Genomic DNA, 14,986 nt, shown 5'->3' on the forward strand with positions numbered 1-14,986 from the left:
ACATCTATTTGTATTTTAAATTACGATAAAAAAAAAAATCAGCGCTTGCGTATTATGTATCTGTATGTCGCGTCGTAACTAATGTTAAATCTTCGTTCCTTCATAAACCGATGTTTTACAACAGTTCAGATCATTCTTTAAACTTCTTTGTATCTTTTTCACTGAAAAATATTTTTATGTCCTGTGAAAGAACAAAAATAACTTTTTTCCAAATAATCAGTTGCAATAGCGAGATGATTTATTTATTATTTCTCTTATCATACATCACACTGGTGAAACACGGCAATTGCATGGTGGTTGGGTTTCAATTAACCACACATCTCAGGTACGGTCGAACTGAGAATGTACAAGACTACACTTCATTTACACTCATACATATCATCCTCTGAAGAATTATCTAAACGGTAGTTACCGGAAGCTAAACAGGAAAAAGAAAGAAATAGGTTAAATGAGCGAGTCGTATAAGTTTCTCAGATGCCGTAATTTCCAGAATGTAGATTTGGTTGGTAGATATCCAAAGGAAGCTAATATATTTACACAACAGCAAAATAAAATAAAAAATATATAGAAATCTAAATTTTATATATATAAGGACCGCTTCGAAACCGGGTTCATTTGGCCTTATTAAACGGCTGTCCCTATTAACCGATATTAACGAAAAATTAGGAGATATAAACAAATACAGTACAATACATACTATTTATTATTACACGATTTAACTTATTATTCAGAATTCTATTTCTAATACAATATTAAAGTTACATAAACAACATTATTAAATTAGAAAATTATTTAATTGTTTTTAAAGTTTTACATCCATTAATAAAAAACAAAGCTTCATAAACAATAACAAGGTACAAGTCATATTAGTGAGCGCCTTTTATGGTTAGTTAAATACAAAAATAGTAATCTTTTACTCGATTGCTATTAGTAAGTAATATCTTACTCGATTAGAAATGTCTACTTTGCTCTGTCGCTTCCCTTTCATTACCTGGTGTTCTACAAATTTGGCACCGACTCGTAGTTCTGCTTCGGGCTTCCTTCACCGCCTTCTTGCATTAAATACTGCTTAAGTCTGTCAATGAATTTTTTTCCAACTTGTGTAAATGCACGTTTGACCTTGATTTCGTCTTCCTCTTCAACTTCGTCCAATGTCTGAGTAATATTTTTGATTACTTCGTCATCGACGGTTTTATTTTCTTCATAGACTTCTATGTTTTCGTCAACTTTTGAAAAATCATCAAAATTTTTAACTGCTGCTGCATAAAAGTGTTAGCATTGTCTTCGTCATCGGCTATTTTAGTATCATCGTCAAGATGGAATTATTTCTAGTTGTGCTTCTTTTTACTTTTTCCCAATTATCGGTTATGAACTGAATGATCTGAAACAAATTGACACATTTACTGACACCTTTAGTCGCAGCGGAAAAAGTCAACATATTTCCTCTAATTTCCTGTAAAAAGTAGAAGTAACTTGCTAGATAAATAGATTTTATTATTTATATTATTCTCGTGTGGAGAAATTGAAAAACTCGTGTACTGACGGCAAAAACTCATTTTGAAAGTTTCGTAAAACTAGAATCGGATGTGCAACAAAGTTGGCAATAAGCAGAAAAAGCTTCCTTGATTTTTGACTCGTTGTCGCAACTACTCAGCCAATCACGGAAAATTAAACTCATCATACACACGTTTTCGTTAAAGTATTACACAGGTAAACTTTCCATTTAAATTTTTGTGCTTTACTAGCTTTACCAATAAAAAGAAGATTTAAATTTGTCATTACCAAATATATAGTATTCGTAAAAAAAAACAGAATGATCAGATCTGTTGGTTTTTTTAGCCACATAATGCAATGTGTTTATAGAAGAGACCCACCCACCGTACAGCGATAAAACAGGCAGTTCTTCGTTATAGAAGCCGTCGGATAAATATTTCTAAATTATTTCAGAAAGTAAGAACTCTTCTATGATTTGGCACTATCAGCATCCACATTTGACTTTTCACAGTGAGCATTTTAAATTTTATATCACGCCTGTATTCCACCTCAACGTCCAACCATCTGTAGCTTTAAATCAGTGTCATTTTGTTAGCTTATTCTTCTTCTAGTTTTAGCATAGCACCACGGAACCTTATATTTCTACTAATAGCGGTAGCAAATCGTTTATTTAACGCTTACCCAATTCCCAGTCTGTTTTCTTTCTTTCTCCTTATCGATGTTATCCATGTTGTCCGTGAAGCTAATATAATTTATTTTCCATCTCCTATGATGATTCCTTTATTTTCTCATAGTTTATCCCATTTGAAGAGGTCAAATATTTTTGCTTACCTATAAAATTTTTGCTTACCTATTATTATTTTATTTCTTTCTATAATCTCCACGCCAAAAGTTCTTATAAGCTCATTCCCCTTTATTTCATTAATCCCTGTTGTTCTTTACTAACCACCTGCAATGTTTTTTTTTACTCTATTTTCTGTTTTGAATTTGCAAAAGAATCTTTTCTGAAATGAGATATATAAAAATAATTACCTTGCAATCTTCTCTGCACCATATTTTTGGGGGATTGTAGCTGTGATTGTTTGAAGAAAATCTTCTTGTCACATTTCATTGTTGAAGATCATGTATATAGTTTCCCCACTTCTTGAAATCCTTCATTAAGGCTTTTAATCATTTCTATTGGCAGCTCATCTATTTTTACAGCTTCTACCTTCATATACTTTTTGCTTCTTAAACTTCCAGTTTTTGGATTGCTGCCCCTACTTCATTCTTTTCCCTTTCATTTTGATCTTCAATAGTAAGATTATTCATCTTTCTGTTAGACTCGTGCAATCCCTCCATGTATTCCTTTCATCTTTTAAATATATTTCTGTTCATTTGTGTAACATTTTATCATTTCTACTAGTACTTACTGTAGTCCCTATCCCTTATTATATTAGTTCATACTGAACTTTTCTTTCTAAACTTCTATATCTGATTATTCCTTGTTAAGATTTTTTAATTTTTTTATTATTATTTTCTTTATTTAATCCTCTGAGAAATCTTTTACCTTTATTATCCTTCCTATTAATGTATTTTCTTAGGTCTTCCATTTTTTCAATCATATCTCTCGTAGTAAAACCCAAAGGTTTCTTTATTATTCTTTGCTTAATGAAAGCAATTTTTTTATTCTATTGTTTTATATTTTTCATATTCACCTAAGCTATATTGATACTATTTCCTTTTACGCTTTGCCATTAGTTCCTCCTTTTCAGTTGTTATTTACAGATCCCACTTAGTAAATTTCTTTTATCTTTTAACTCTCTTTTTACAATCAATTTGTCTATTTACATCTCCTCGTTATCTCCATGTGTTCTTTACTTGCTAACCAAGTATTTGCTATAAACATTTTATTTTGGTTACAAAATTCAATAAGTCATACATTTCATTATGTTTGCCCAGCATATAATTTCTCATTTTTTGATCTTCCCACCCTTCTTTCAGCAGTACTCTCAACAGTGCCCCATTTTTATTCTACAACAACCTTTACACTCTTCAATAATCTTCTACATTTGTGTATTCATCACTTTCGATTGTTTCATCTTCATACTGTCTGGTGGTTGACTTATACACTTATATTAAAATTAATTGCTTTGGATTCATTCCTTTCCTGATAGCAATATACTCCATTATTAGTAAAATCATCCTAAAATAAATCTTGAAATCTTTTTTACTATTATATGAGTTCTATGCCATTTCTTCTTAATTTGTTCCCTAAAAAATACCGGGTGACCAAGAATTATCTTAACAACTTTGATATTGAGTAAATAATTTATTTATTAAAATACAAAAATGGGTTGTATGAATTTAGAAACATTAATACTGAAATGGTTTTTCCTGTAATCAAACATATTCAATGTTTGCATCATTAGTAATTCACAAAATATATAACAGGTAGTCAATTTCATGCTATGTTCGTTGTAACATATCCACAGCTATGAGTTCAAATGTGTCAACAATGCTCCCCTTAACATCATCAATAATCACTACACGAGTTTTATATACATTATACTTGATGAGACCTCATAGGAAAATATCGCATAGAGTTATATCCAGTGATTACGTGGCCAAGCAATTGGTCCATCATGTTCAATCCAGCAATTTGGAACATGTTGTTGAGGGATTCACGCATAAATTAAACCCAGTGTGGTGGCACACCATTTTAGAATATGATTTCGGGATGTAACTTTTCAAGCTGAGAGTAAACAAACCCTTCTAAGAAGTCCAGATAGATGTTTGTGTTAACTGTTGCTTCCGCAAAGAAAAGAGGTCTATCAAACTATAAGTAGTCTGCACCAAATATTAATTTTTGGCCTACTTCAAATATGATCAAGTGTAACATGTGAGTTCTCTGATCCCCATATTTGAACATTCTGAGTATTCACTTTTCCAGACATGTGAAATGTAGCCTCATCTGAGAACATACTTTTTTTTTAAGTTAATAATAATTTTCAATTGTTTAAACCTTTCTCACAGCAAATTCCTTTCTAGCAGTGTGATATTGTGATGTAAATGTGCTAAATATTTATAATTTAAAAAGACACAATCTTCTTCAAAACATCACTTCAACATTCTTCAAGAAGAATGGCAGATCACAGAATATTTAACTTGTGCACTGCACTTGAAATTGACTTCTCAGGGCTTAGAACAAAAGATTGACGAGTGATCTTAATTTTTTTATCTTATGTTCTAGGCCTACTTGCATCCTTCTTGTATTCAACACTGACAATTTTTTAAATTTATCATAACATGAACAAATACTTCTTCTAGAGGGAGGCTCTAAATAATATTGAGTTCTAAAGTTACAATGAAATTATGTGTCTGATTTTGTTTCAATAAACAACTCTATGCATTGTGCTTTCATCTATGGATTCATGGTGATTGACGTATGCGATTACGAATGAAATCCCAGCTCTATCTAGTATTGTCAAGAGAAACTTCATAAGTTATCTATTAAAGAGAACCAAACTATTCGTTACTAGGATTATTACTTTTTTTCTAATAAGACACCAAAGTTGTTCAGATAATTCTTGGACACCTGGTATATTGTAATGTCAACACTGTTAAATTCACCTTTGCCTTTCAATCTCATTTCAGTTCCTCCAATTATAACTGTTCTGTTTAATTTCATCTTATTTTTCATATTTTCTAATTTAACTAATTACATTTTATTTATTCATATTATCGTTCTAATATGAATAGCTTGGATAATCTTTTCTCTTAGCTGATTGTCACAGAATCTCATGTTGCTTTCCTTGGAGATACCATTGGGAAACTACTTTAACTTCAGAACATTAAATAGAAGAAGACTGTTCCATGATGGTAATATTTGGAGAATCATTAAATGGTAATATTCTGTTTCCTTTCACATATAGATCAGCTGCCAAGTACCATGGGGAACAAATGCTAATTTCAGATGTTTTTGCAACTAATGCTTCGTAACCTTCAACCTGCTCTAGATTTTGTCAAGATTAACCAGAACATTCGTAGGGTAGTGCTGAAATAAGATTTAGATAGGTTCGAATAGCATTGCAACTAATTACTTTTAGCATTTCCAAATATTGAAATAAAACCATTTTTTAACAAAAAAATGTTATTCTATTTTTGCCCCCCTGGAAAAAATCCTTGCTACACCGATGTATAAAAACTATTTAATAATGATGACAAGATTAGAATTTTGTTAAGAGGTTTTAAAGCAAAGCAATACAATTAAATCTTATTGCAAATAATCTGATCATCTTAGGAGAGTCTATTATCTAATAAACACCCTCAATTTTGAATTATGGGCAGCAGAAACTTGTAAATAATTTCGTTTTGAACAAAATGATATTTAAATTCATTTGCATTTATTTTAATTTCATTTCATGGTGTTCATTTTTCTTCATCTTCAGCTGATATTAAATCCTGTTAATACATTAAAACGTATTCTTTTAATAATTTATCAGTTATTCCAAATTTTTTTGTTAAGAAATTTTGAATTGTATTACAAATGTATGTGTGAAGTTTGTTGTAAAATTTACATAATATTCAATATATTAAATAAATAAATAAATATATATATGTATATAAAATTTACATAATAGTAAATAAATAAATATATATATTATATATATATATATATATATAGAGAGAGAGAGAGAGAGAGAGAGAGAGAGTTGTGTATGTATATATAATTATATACAGGGTATCAGTCTTCCAGAATGGAAAGAGGTAATTTGAAAATCGTTAGAATTTATTAGTGAATTAGCCTACATTCAAACCTCCACTTGGTGCACCTGGATAGCAGAAGAACGTAAGACCTCTCTGAATTAAAGCAGAAGAACTCTAAGTGCCTAAAGTTGAAGTTGATTTGGGAGAGTGGGTTTTCCGTATCCTCAAGTAAACTGAGTATTAACACTCAGAGTTCTTCTGGCATATGGAAAAGTCAATCAATCTGATAACTACCCCGGGTGGTAATCTTAATGAAAAATCCCTCACCATATACGATGCAACTAGGCCTTCGGATTGTGAGGAGCCTAGACCCTCATGCTTGGAAGTATCAGAGCTTCCTGGAAAATTTTCAGTTAGAAGATATTACATTGAAAAATCCACACCACATCAAAATTTTACATGGTGATTTTAATGCCCAAGTAAAAAAGACATTTATGAACACAGTGTCAGAGTATCCAACCCACAGAAGAACAAATAAAAACAGGAAAAGATTCATCGCATTCTGTAAACTCTTTAATCTTAAACTGATGAAAACACACTAAAAAAATACGCTCAAGAAGACATGGGTTGTACCTTATACAAAAATAGGAGCATTTTAAATATACCATGTCACTATAACCAGGAAAAATCAAAAAAGAAATAATTGACACCAGAGTTAAAAGAGGACTAAACTTAGATTCACATTATTACTTATCAATAATTAAAGTAAAATTTCAACCCAATAAACCGAAATCCAAAACACTCAGAAAACCCAGAATAAATACAGAAGCCCAGCTATAAAAAAGAAGAGTATGTAGAAAGAATAAACCAAGCAGAATTAGGAATGGACTGGAACAAAATCCAATACAATTTAATAAAAGCAACGGAAGGAATCACAAAACCTAAAAGAAAGCTCAATCACAGATAGTGGAATGATAAGTGCAACAAAGCGCTAAATAAAAGGGTGGAAACATGGAAACAATGGAACTCCCATAAAACAGAAGAAAATTGGATAAATTTTAAGACATAATGAAATAACATGGTTAGAACCATCAGAAGAATCAAGAGGCAGCATGACATTACTAAATTGGAAAAGATGGAAAAAGATTTCAAACAGTACAACACTAGGGACTTTTACAAAACCTTTAAAGAAGAATTCCAAGGAGACCAACCAGTGGGACTATGTTTTAAAAAGGATAACAGTGAACTAGCCTTAAAAAACAAAGTAAATTGCAATATTCTAGCTAAATATTTTCAAAATCTATTTAACTGTGAAATCCCTTAAGAATTAATAAATTTCAGAACAAGGGAATGGACTATCACGAAGGCTTTTTAACATTGTACTGGAAAAAATAATCAGGGAATGGCTGAAACAACTAGAAAAAGAGAATATAAAAGATATACGACTAGGACTGAAAAAAATCAGCTTAACAGTAGACTGCCTGGCACTTGCAGATGACTAGCACTTCTGAAATCAAACACAGAAGACACACGAATAATGAGTCAGAAACTATAGGAAATAGCATAAATACTGGACTACATACCTCATTGGGAAAAATGTAATGTATTGATTGGAAACACAAGAATAAAATTATCTAGAAACAAAATACAGCAAGATCAATAGAGTTAACAGCTTCAAGTATCTTGGAGAATGGATTCAACCAAACAGACTGTATAAAATGGCAATACAAATTACGGATTAAGAAGCTGGAAAAGCCTACGGAATAACGAAGAATAAAAAAGTATATCCATACAAGCAAAGATAATACAATACTGTCATTAAGCCAGAAGGTTTATATGCTGTAGAATGTTTATCCATGAACAGAAAAAGGAATATCAAGGAAATCAAAAATCAGAAATGGAGAGTGGCAACAATGCAGCAACAAGGAACTCTACAACAAAACGGAAACTTTCACAACAGAAAGAAAATGAACTAAATTTTATAGACACCTGAAAAGGTGGACTCAAACGGGCTGACGAAATTGATTTTTGATCATCTTATGAAACTCAGAAACACAAAAAATTGGATTAAGGAAATCAGAAGTGATCTGATGGAAATGGGCATCCTGGAAAAAGAGATAGCTGACAAGGATGTTTTCAGGAAAAAGATAGATAATTGGAAGCAATTTAGAGAACAAAAGCAGGTACGCGGGATGGGTTTAAAGTGCACTGACAAACAGAAGAAGGCTTAATAAAAAAAATGAAAAAAATTTATATATGGTTTTATATATTAGCCAAAAAGAAATGCTAATATTTAAACAGTTTATTTCATAGCATCATCTAAGTTTAATGAAAATAGAATAATTAAATTCTATGTAATATTTCATTTGAATAAATTCAGTGATCTGGAGCAAATTAATAAACATTTTATAAATTTATGCCATAGCATACTACTATTATTTGAATGAAATAAAAGTAGAATTTCTGACTCAATTTTCCGATCTATCTAGATAAATAAAATTAAATTTATTCATTAAAATTAACAGGCATTGGTAGTGTAAGAAGACCAGTCAAACACTAAAAGATCTAAAAGCCATGCAGTCCAATACCCATACATTAACAAATATTTCTGAATAATATCTAAATAATTTCTGTTGGTAGGAATTTCTAACAAGTATAGTGAGTGATATTGGTACATGATAGGAAAACAATCATTCACTTCCACTTATATATACTGCTATCATTAATTGTAAAGGAAGCAGAAATGTCCTTCCTGCACACACAAAATGTAGAATAAACATTTGTTTGTTCTTTTTATCTAGATTGATAAATAAATCATCTTCCACTTTATTTCTTGTTTCTGGATATTGTTAATTGAATATAATCTGGATGTCCAAGTTTTTCAACTGATATCAAAGATCTGGGATTTATATGTTTTTTTCAGCTGGAAAATCATTTTTTTTCTGACTGAAAATATCTGAAAGCAACAAAATTGTTGAAACTCCATCCAGAGGGATTTACATTTTGCATATGTTACAAGTACCAAAAGAGTAAAAATGACTGTAGTCATAAAATTATATGAGTATTTAAATAAAGGTTATTAATAAAGAATAGCTCAATTACAGTCTTTATATAAACAATAAAAAATAGGAAAATCTGGTGTTCAGAGAAGCTGCATACCTTCAATAAACATACACTTTAATCAATAAAATTTATGTTTTGAATATCATACTGGTCCTTGTTTTTTCCTTAGGTACAGTGATAGTCAGATGTTAAAGAAATGAATAAATAAGAAGAAACTCACATAAGCTTCACAGAAATATCAGAGGATGATGTATAGTTGAGTCAACAATATAGAGCAATGGCTTATACTGCAGTCAGTGAATGATAGAGATCTTAGATTTTCTTCTTTGGGGCAACAGATTCTCAGGTTTGTGGCTCCCTCAATCTCTGCACCTTTCTCCTAACTTATTCTTGGGAATTCTTGAAAGAGAATATTTATTTTAAATACCCCCAAATACTTGATGGGGTATTTGGGATTATTTAATCCCCAAATACTTGATGAGTAGGAAATGAACATAGAAAATTCATTTTACTTTTTTGACATTAAAAAATGTTTCAAATCATTGCAAAATATATGCATTTAAGCGTTTACAAAGTACTTATTGGATACTTTCAACATTTTCTACAAAACTCTTAGCAGCATTTCCTGAATTTGCTAAAAACTAACGCTCAGAGAAGTTTGATTGGGTTGTAATTTACACTTTTGATTACACTCTAAATGTTCAATTTGCTAAGGATCTTTTTGACATATACTAATAAATACACAGTATTAAGCCTACTCCATAAATACTTTTTCATTAACTGATAAGTTTTCTTTTGCAGAACACAATCGCCATTTACTCAAGTAATCAGTATTACACTTATTACAAAACATCATAAATTATAGTTATTGAACATTGATTTCAGTATTGTTGAATAATAAATATACATGAAGTTAGGATCTAATAACTGTGTCCTTTTATTAGTGGATAAAAATAATTATAATATTTCATTTTGTATGCTAAGTCATTTCGGAAAATAAAACATGTTTTTAAAAGAAATCATATAATAAAATGAAACAGGATTGTAATTTTAATGTAAACTCTATCCCATTCTATGTATCTGGGAATTCTTGTATATTACTAAATAAGTGAAAATATAGAGTGATTTGTTTAAAATTTGCAAATATATTTTTTGAAATTATTCTTACATGATACCACCTACATATTAATTCATATTAAAGGATAACATATTAATTATTTACTTACAAAATATTATCTTAATTTTTTTTATGTATTATATCAGCATAAAGGATTATTATTAAAAATTAATACATCAATTTTTTTTTTTTTTTAAATTGTAATAATCTTAATTTCATCATAAAAAATGAATAATAATGTTTGATAATCATATTCTCTGTAAATTACACAACCTAAAAAATACCTTGCCTTCCTGCAAAATATTTTACCGTCGGTCTTGTGTTTTATTTACATATTAATAAGTGTGTAGATACATATTAATATATGTACCAGGTTATCATTTGAAAAGTTACCATATTCATTATTCAACAGCTATCAGTCCCATCGTATTTCTATTTGCAGGTATGTATACCATTCTCAGAGGAACCTTTCAAAATTATTTTCAAAGGGGTGGAACCCACCCTCTCCACTACACCTGCAACTCAAAAATCTTAAAATAGCAATAGTAACGTTTAATTACATTAACTGACAACCTGAAAAAAAAAAAATGAATTTTGGTGAAAAGGAAATTAAAATCCACCGCCCTTTGCTTGGTAGATGCAAAAACTATTTGGCGTAATATTTTTTTTAAAATTCAGTCCAAAAAAATAACTATAAAATTACATGATATTACTTTTTAAACCATTTGAAAAAATCATAATCTGTGGATTAAAACTGTTTAATTATTTTTTAAATTACCAACACAAAATTTCGCCCTTAAATTTTTCTAAATTTTCAAGGGTTAAAACAAATTTTTTTTTAATGAGACAATGTAGCTTGCGACATATCATTGAAAGGCCCTTTGAATGACAAGTTATTTAGTACAAATAAGATAAAAATTGGTTCACTGAAGTTATGATTAAATATGTGATTTTTTAGGTTATGTTGGGCTACAGTGTCACTGACCCAAAGTAATGTTTGAAATCCTTCGATCTTCTAAAAAATATGGATTTTAGGTTTCTCACACCATAATGATTTTTTGCACCTACCTAGTGAAGGGGTGGGAGAATTTTAATTTTCTTTTCACCAAAATTCATTATTTTTTTTTTGAGTTGTCTTTTAATGTAATTAAATTGCCATTTAAGATTTTTGAGTTGAGGTAGGTGTAGCAGAAAGGGTGAGTTCCACCCCCTTTGAAAATAAAAAGGTTTTCCCCCAAAAATGGTATACATGCCTGTAAACAGAAATACGATGGGACTGACAGGTGTTGAATAGTAAATGTGGGAACTTTTCAAATAATCACCCGGTACATTAATATGCATGTATTATATATATATATATTTATAAATATTTACATATATTTTTATTTTTTAAGTGTTTTCATTGGTTTTCAATACTGATGTTTTTATGATGTGATGACATGTTTTTCTTCTAAAACACTTGATGAATCTGAAACAAGACAACACATCTCATTTATTTTCAAATTTCATATTTAATTAAACTGCATATTAACATGCACTTCTTTTTTTTTTGTTAATTTATTTATATGACAGGAAGTGATTATTCTCAGATGTTTACTTAAATAAACACAACTGCATGTAGTTTCAGAATTTGTTCAATAAACTCTCTAAAAGTCATAGATTAATCAATTACTCAAAAATTTACAATATCTGAAATTTTGGAGGCAAAAATAAAAGTGCTGAGTTAAAATTATATTATCTAAATGGAATTTCCTAGTTGTAGAATCCTTTCCTTTGTTCTAACTCACTTAACATTAATCTGGCTCCAAATATTATAACGAAACTTTTACTAAGATGTAATGAGTCACATCATAAAATTGACTTTTAATAATCCACTATCCAATAATGTGTTATGAAATGTTAAATATTAGAATTAGAAATTAATCTGAGTGTTCAGTGTTCACAAGGGAGGTATTTTTATAGTTTCATGTTACTTTTACATCAAAATTGTCAATACAAATTTTATATAACAACATCATACCAGTCCAACCAGATCAGTTGACATTCTAGATTATTGAAGTCTGATTATCAAATTTGTACTGTAATTGCATAATTATTTAATAGCTCAATTAAAAAAACTTAATAAACTATTAAAAAAAACTTGAAGCAGCAAGAATGAATTGAATTATGTAGTTGATATAATATTGTGCTCTGGTTTAAAGTGTATTTCCTATAAGGTCTTTTGAGAGTTGTATGAGGAAATATGTGTTATAGTATAAAGTTTGATCTTGAGATCAGATAAGTATCTGAAATCTTTGTGATTCTAAATGAAAGGACACTATTATTTTTGCACTGGAATGTTGTTTCCTGTAATATCTTATCTGAAATACTTTTTATTTTACATCTGTCATTATATGATCTTGGTTTTTTTTTTTAATGTTACCAACTTCTTATAATTCTTAGCATTATTGAATAATTTCTTTTGTTGTTAGATGTTAAGGCCCTATTATAAGTTTTACTTTATACACCTGATATTTACATATTTAACTACAAATGAACAACAAGTTGAATGCCTGGAAGTATTTCTTTTTTTTTCTTTCTTTTTCCTGTTTAGCCTCTGGGAATTACCATTCAGGTATTACTTCAGATTATTTTAAGTTTTATATTTTACAGACTTCATCTGCAGTATTATTTTGAGTTTTATTTTACCTTCTTGACTCTTGTTTTAATAAATTTTTATTACATGTTTAATATTAATTTTACATCTTATAAGATTTATTATTTTGGAGTTTTTTTACCCTTTTATAATTAAAATTCCGGGTGATGATAACGCCCAGGCGTTTTTCACCCACAAACAAAAAAAAAAAAAAAATTACTTCAGAGGATGATATGTTTGAGTGTAAATGAAGTGTAATTTTGTACAGTCTCAGTTCGACCATTCGTGAGTTGTGTGGTTAATTGAAACCCAACAACCAAAGTACATCGGTATCCATGATCTAGTACTCAAATCCATATAAAAATAACTGCCTTTACAAGAACTTGAGCGCTGGAACTCTTGACTTCCAAATCAGCTGATTTGGGAAGACAGGTCACCAGTAGATCAACTCGGTGAGTTATGCCAGGAAGTCTAGCTTCAGTTAAACATATCATCACAGGTTTATTGAATAGCTTGTATATTTTCACCTTTTTTTTCTTTCTTTCTTTTTCCTGTTTAGCCTCCGGTAACTACTGTTTAGATAATACTTCAGAGGATGAATGAGGATGATATGTATGAGTGTGAATGAAGTGTAGTCTTGTACATTCTCAGTTCGCCCATACCTGAGATGTGTGGTTAATTGAAACCCAACCACCAAAGAACACCGGTATCCACAATCTAGTTTCAAGTCCGTGTAAAAATAGCTGGCTTTACTAGGACTTGAATGCTGGAACTCTTGACTTCCAAATCAGCTGATTTGGGAAGACGCGTTCACCACTAGACCAACCCGGTGAGTATTGTATATTTTCACCTAACATGAATGTAAATAATTCATAAGTTAAAATATTAAATATCATTTCAACTGTCAATAAAGTTCAAGAGGGATTATAGCCTTGAGAACATTAGTAGTAGAAATTAAATCTATTATACTGAAATAGTAATACAAACTATCAGACCAATTTTAAACAAATACACTAGATTGTACAACATTCAAAATTAAATTCTTCTGTAAATGCATGACAGTTTCAAACTTTATTAAAAATAAATAAATCACATCTTTAATTGTGATTTATATATAGATATTTTGAAACAAGTACATAAAAATGCATATTTTTAATAAATTTGTATACACATTTTTAAATTGTTTGTTATTTTATTAAAAATGGCAATGGAAGTATATTAAGATCCTTTTCAGTAAACTGCGGTATTGTGTTGAATTACATGAAAGTAGTTCTGTTGTCTGGTTTGATAGAAGTGGATATAATATTTTTTTAAGAATAAGTGAATTGTTTTTAGCAAAGATTGGAAATTCATAAATATAGATACATGAATAAGTAAACATGATTAATTTTCAAGATATCAGTCTATGTGATTCATACTTATGGATATCTAACAATGATCTGAAAGTCCATTTTTGTGTCATGAAAACTCATTCTGACATTTTTTGAGAGAGCTTAAAAAGGTGATGTACTTCAGGTGGGAATGTATATAATATTTAATAATAATGACACGCTGAGCATTTTATTAAGGCACATCAAAAAAAAAGGCTTAAACAGAAATTTAGACTTCCCATTTTTATGAACAGTCCTTTATAAAGCTTCATTAGGCTTAAAATTATCTAGTTAAGATGTGAATTCTGTGTTGATCAACCGGTATTCTAAAACTTCCTAAACTTGGGTACTCATTGAAAAGAAGTATTTCAACTTTATATTTATTTCTTAGGCATCAAATATTTATAAGGAAATGAAATCTTAATGTTAGTGTAATTAAACATTTTTTGGGAATAGGAATCTGAATTTGATATTTTGAGATTAGAATCAATTAGACTGTTGATATTATGTCTTAATACTATTAGCAATTACTGCACTTTAAGAAAAATTTTTTTATATTCATTATTATATTAAAGACAGTCTGAATACTGTCTTGGAAGGTAACTGAAGAATTTAAGA

General features: G+C 29.6%; 1 protein-coding gene across 2 annotated transcripts in view; it reads right to left on the bottom strand.

Annotated features, from left to right (window-relative positions):
• Positions 1 to 10,371: 10,371 nt before the first annotated feature.
• LOC142329948 (uncharacterized) overlaps positions 10,372 to 14,986 on the bottom strand; it is a 37,196-nt gene continuing 32,581 nt past the window's right edge. For both annotated transcript variants that reach the window (XM_075375039.1, XM_075374959.1), the window contains exon 7: positions 10,372 to 11,831. In XM_075375039.1, the coding sequence (XP_075231154.1) occupies positions 11,814 to 11,831 (18 nt within the window). In that variant the 3' untranslated portion in view covers positions 10,372 to 11,813. The remainder of the gene's footprint in view (positions 11,832 to 14,986) is intronic.

The sequence above is a fragment of the Lycorma delicatula genome, chromosome 1 (assembly GCF_047948215.1).
Source record: "Lycorma delicatula isolate Av1 chromosome 1, ASM4794821v1, whole genome shotgun sequence".
In the NCBI taxonomy this organism is placed as follows: domain Eukaryota; kingdom Metazoa; phylum Arthropoda; class Insecta; order Hemiptera; family Fulgoridae; genus Lycorma; species Lycorma delicatula.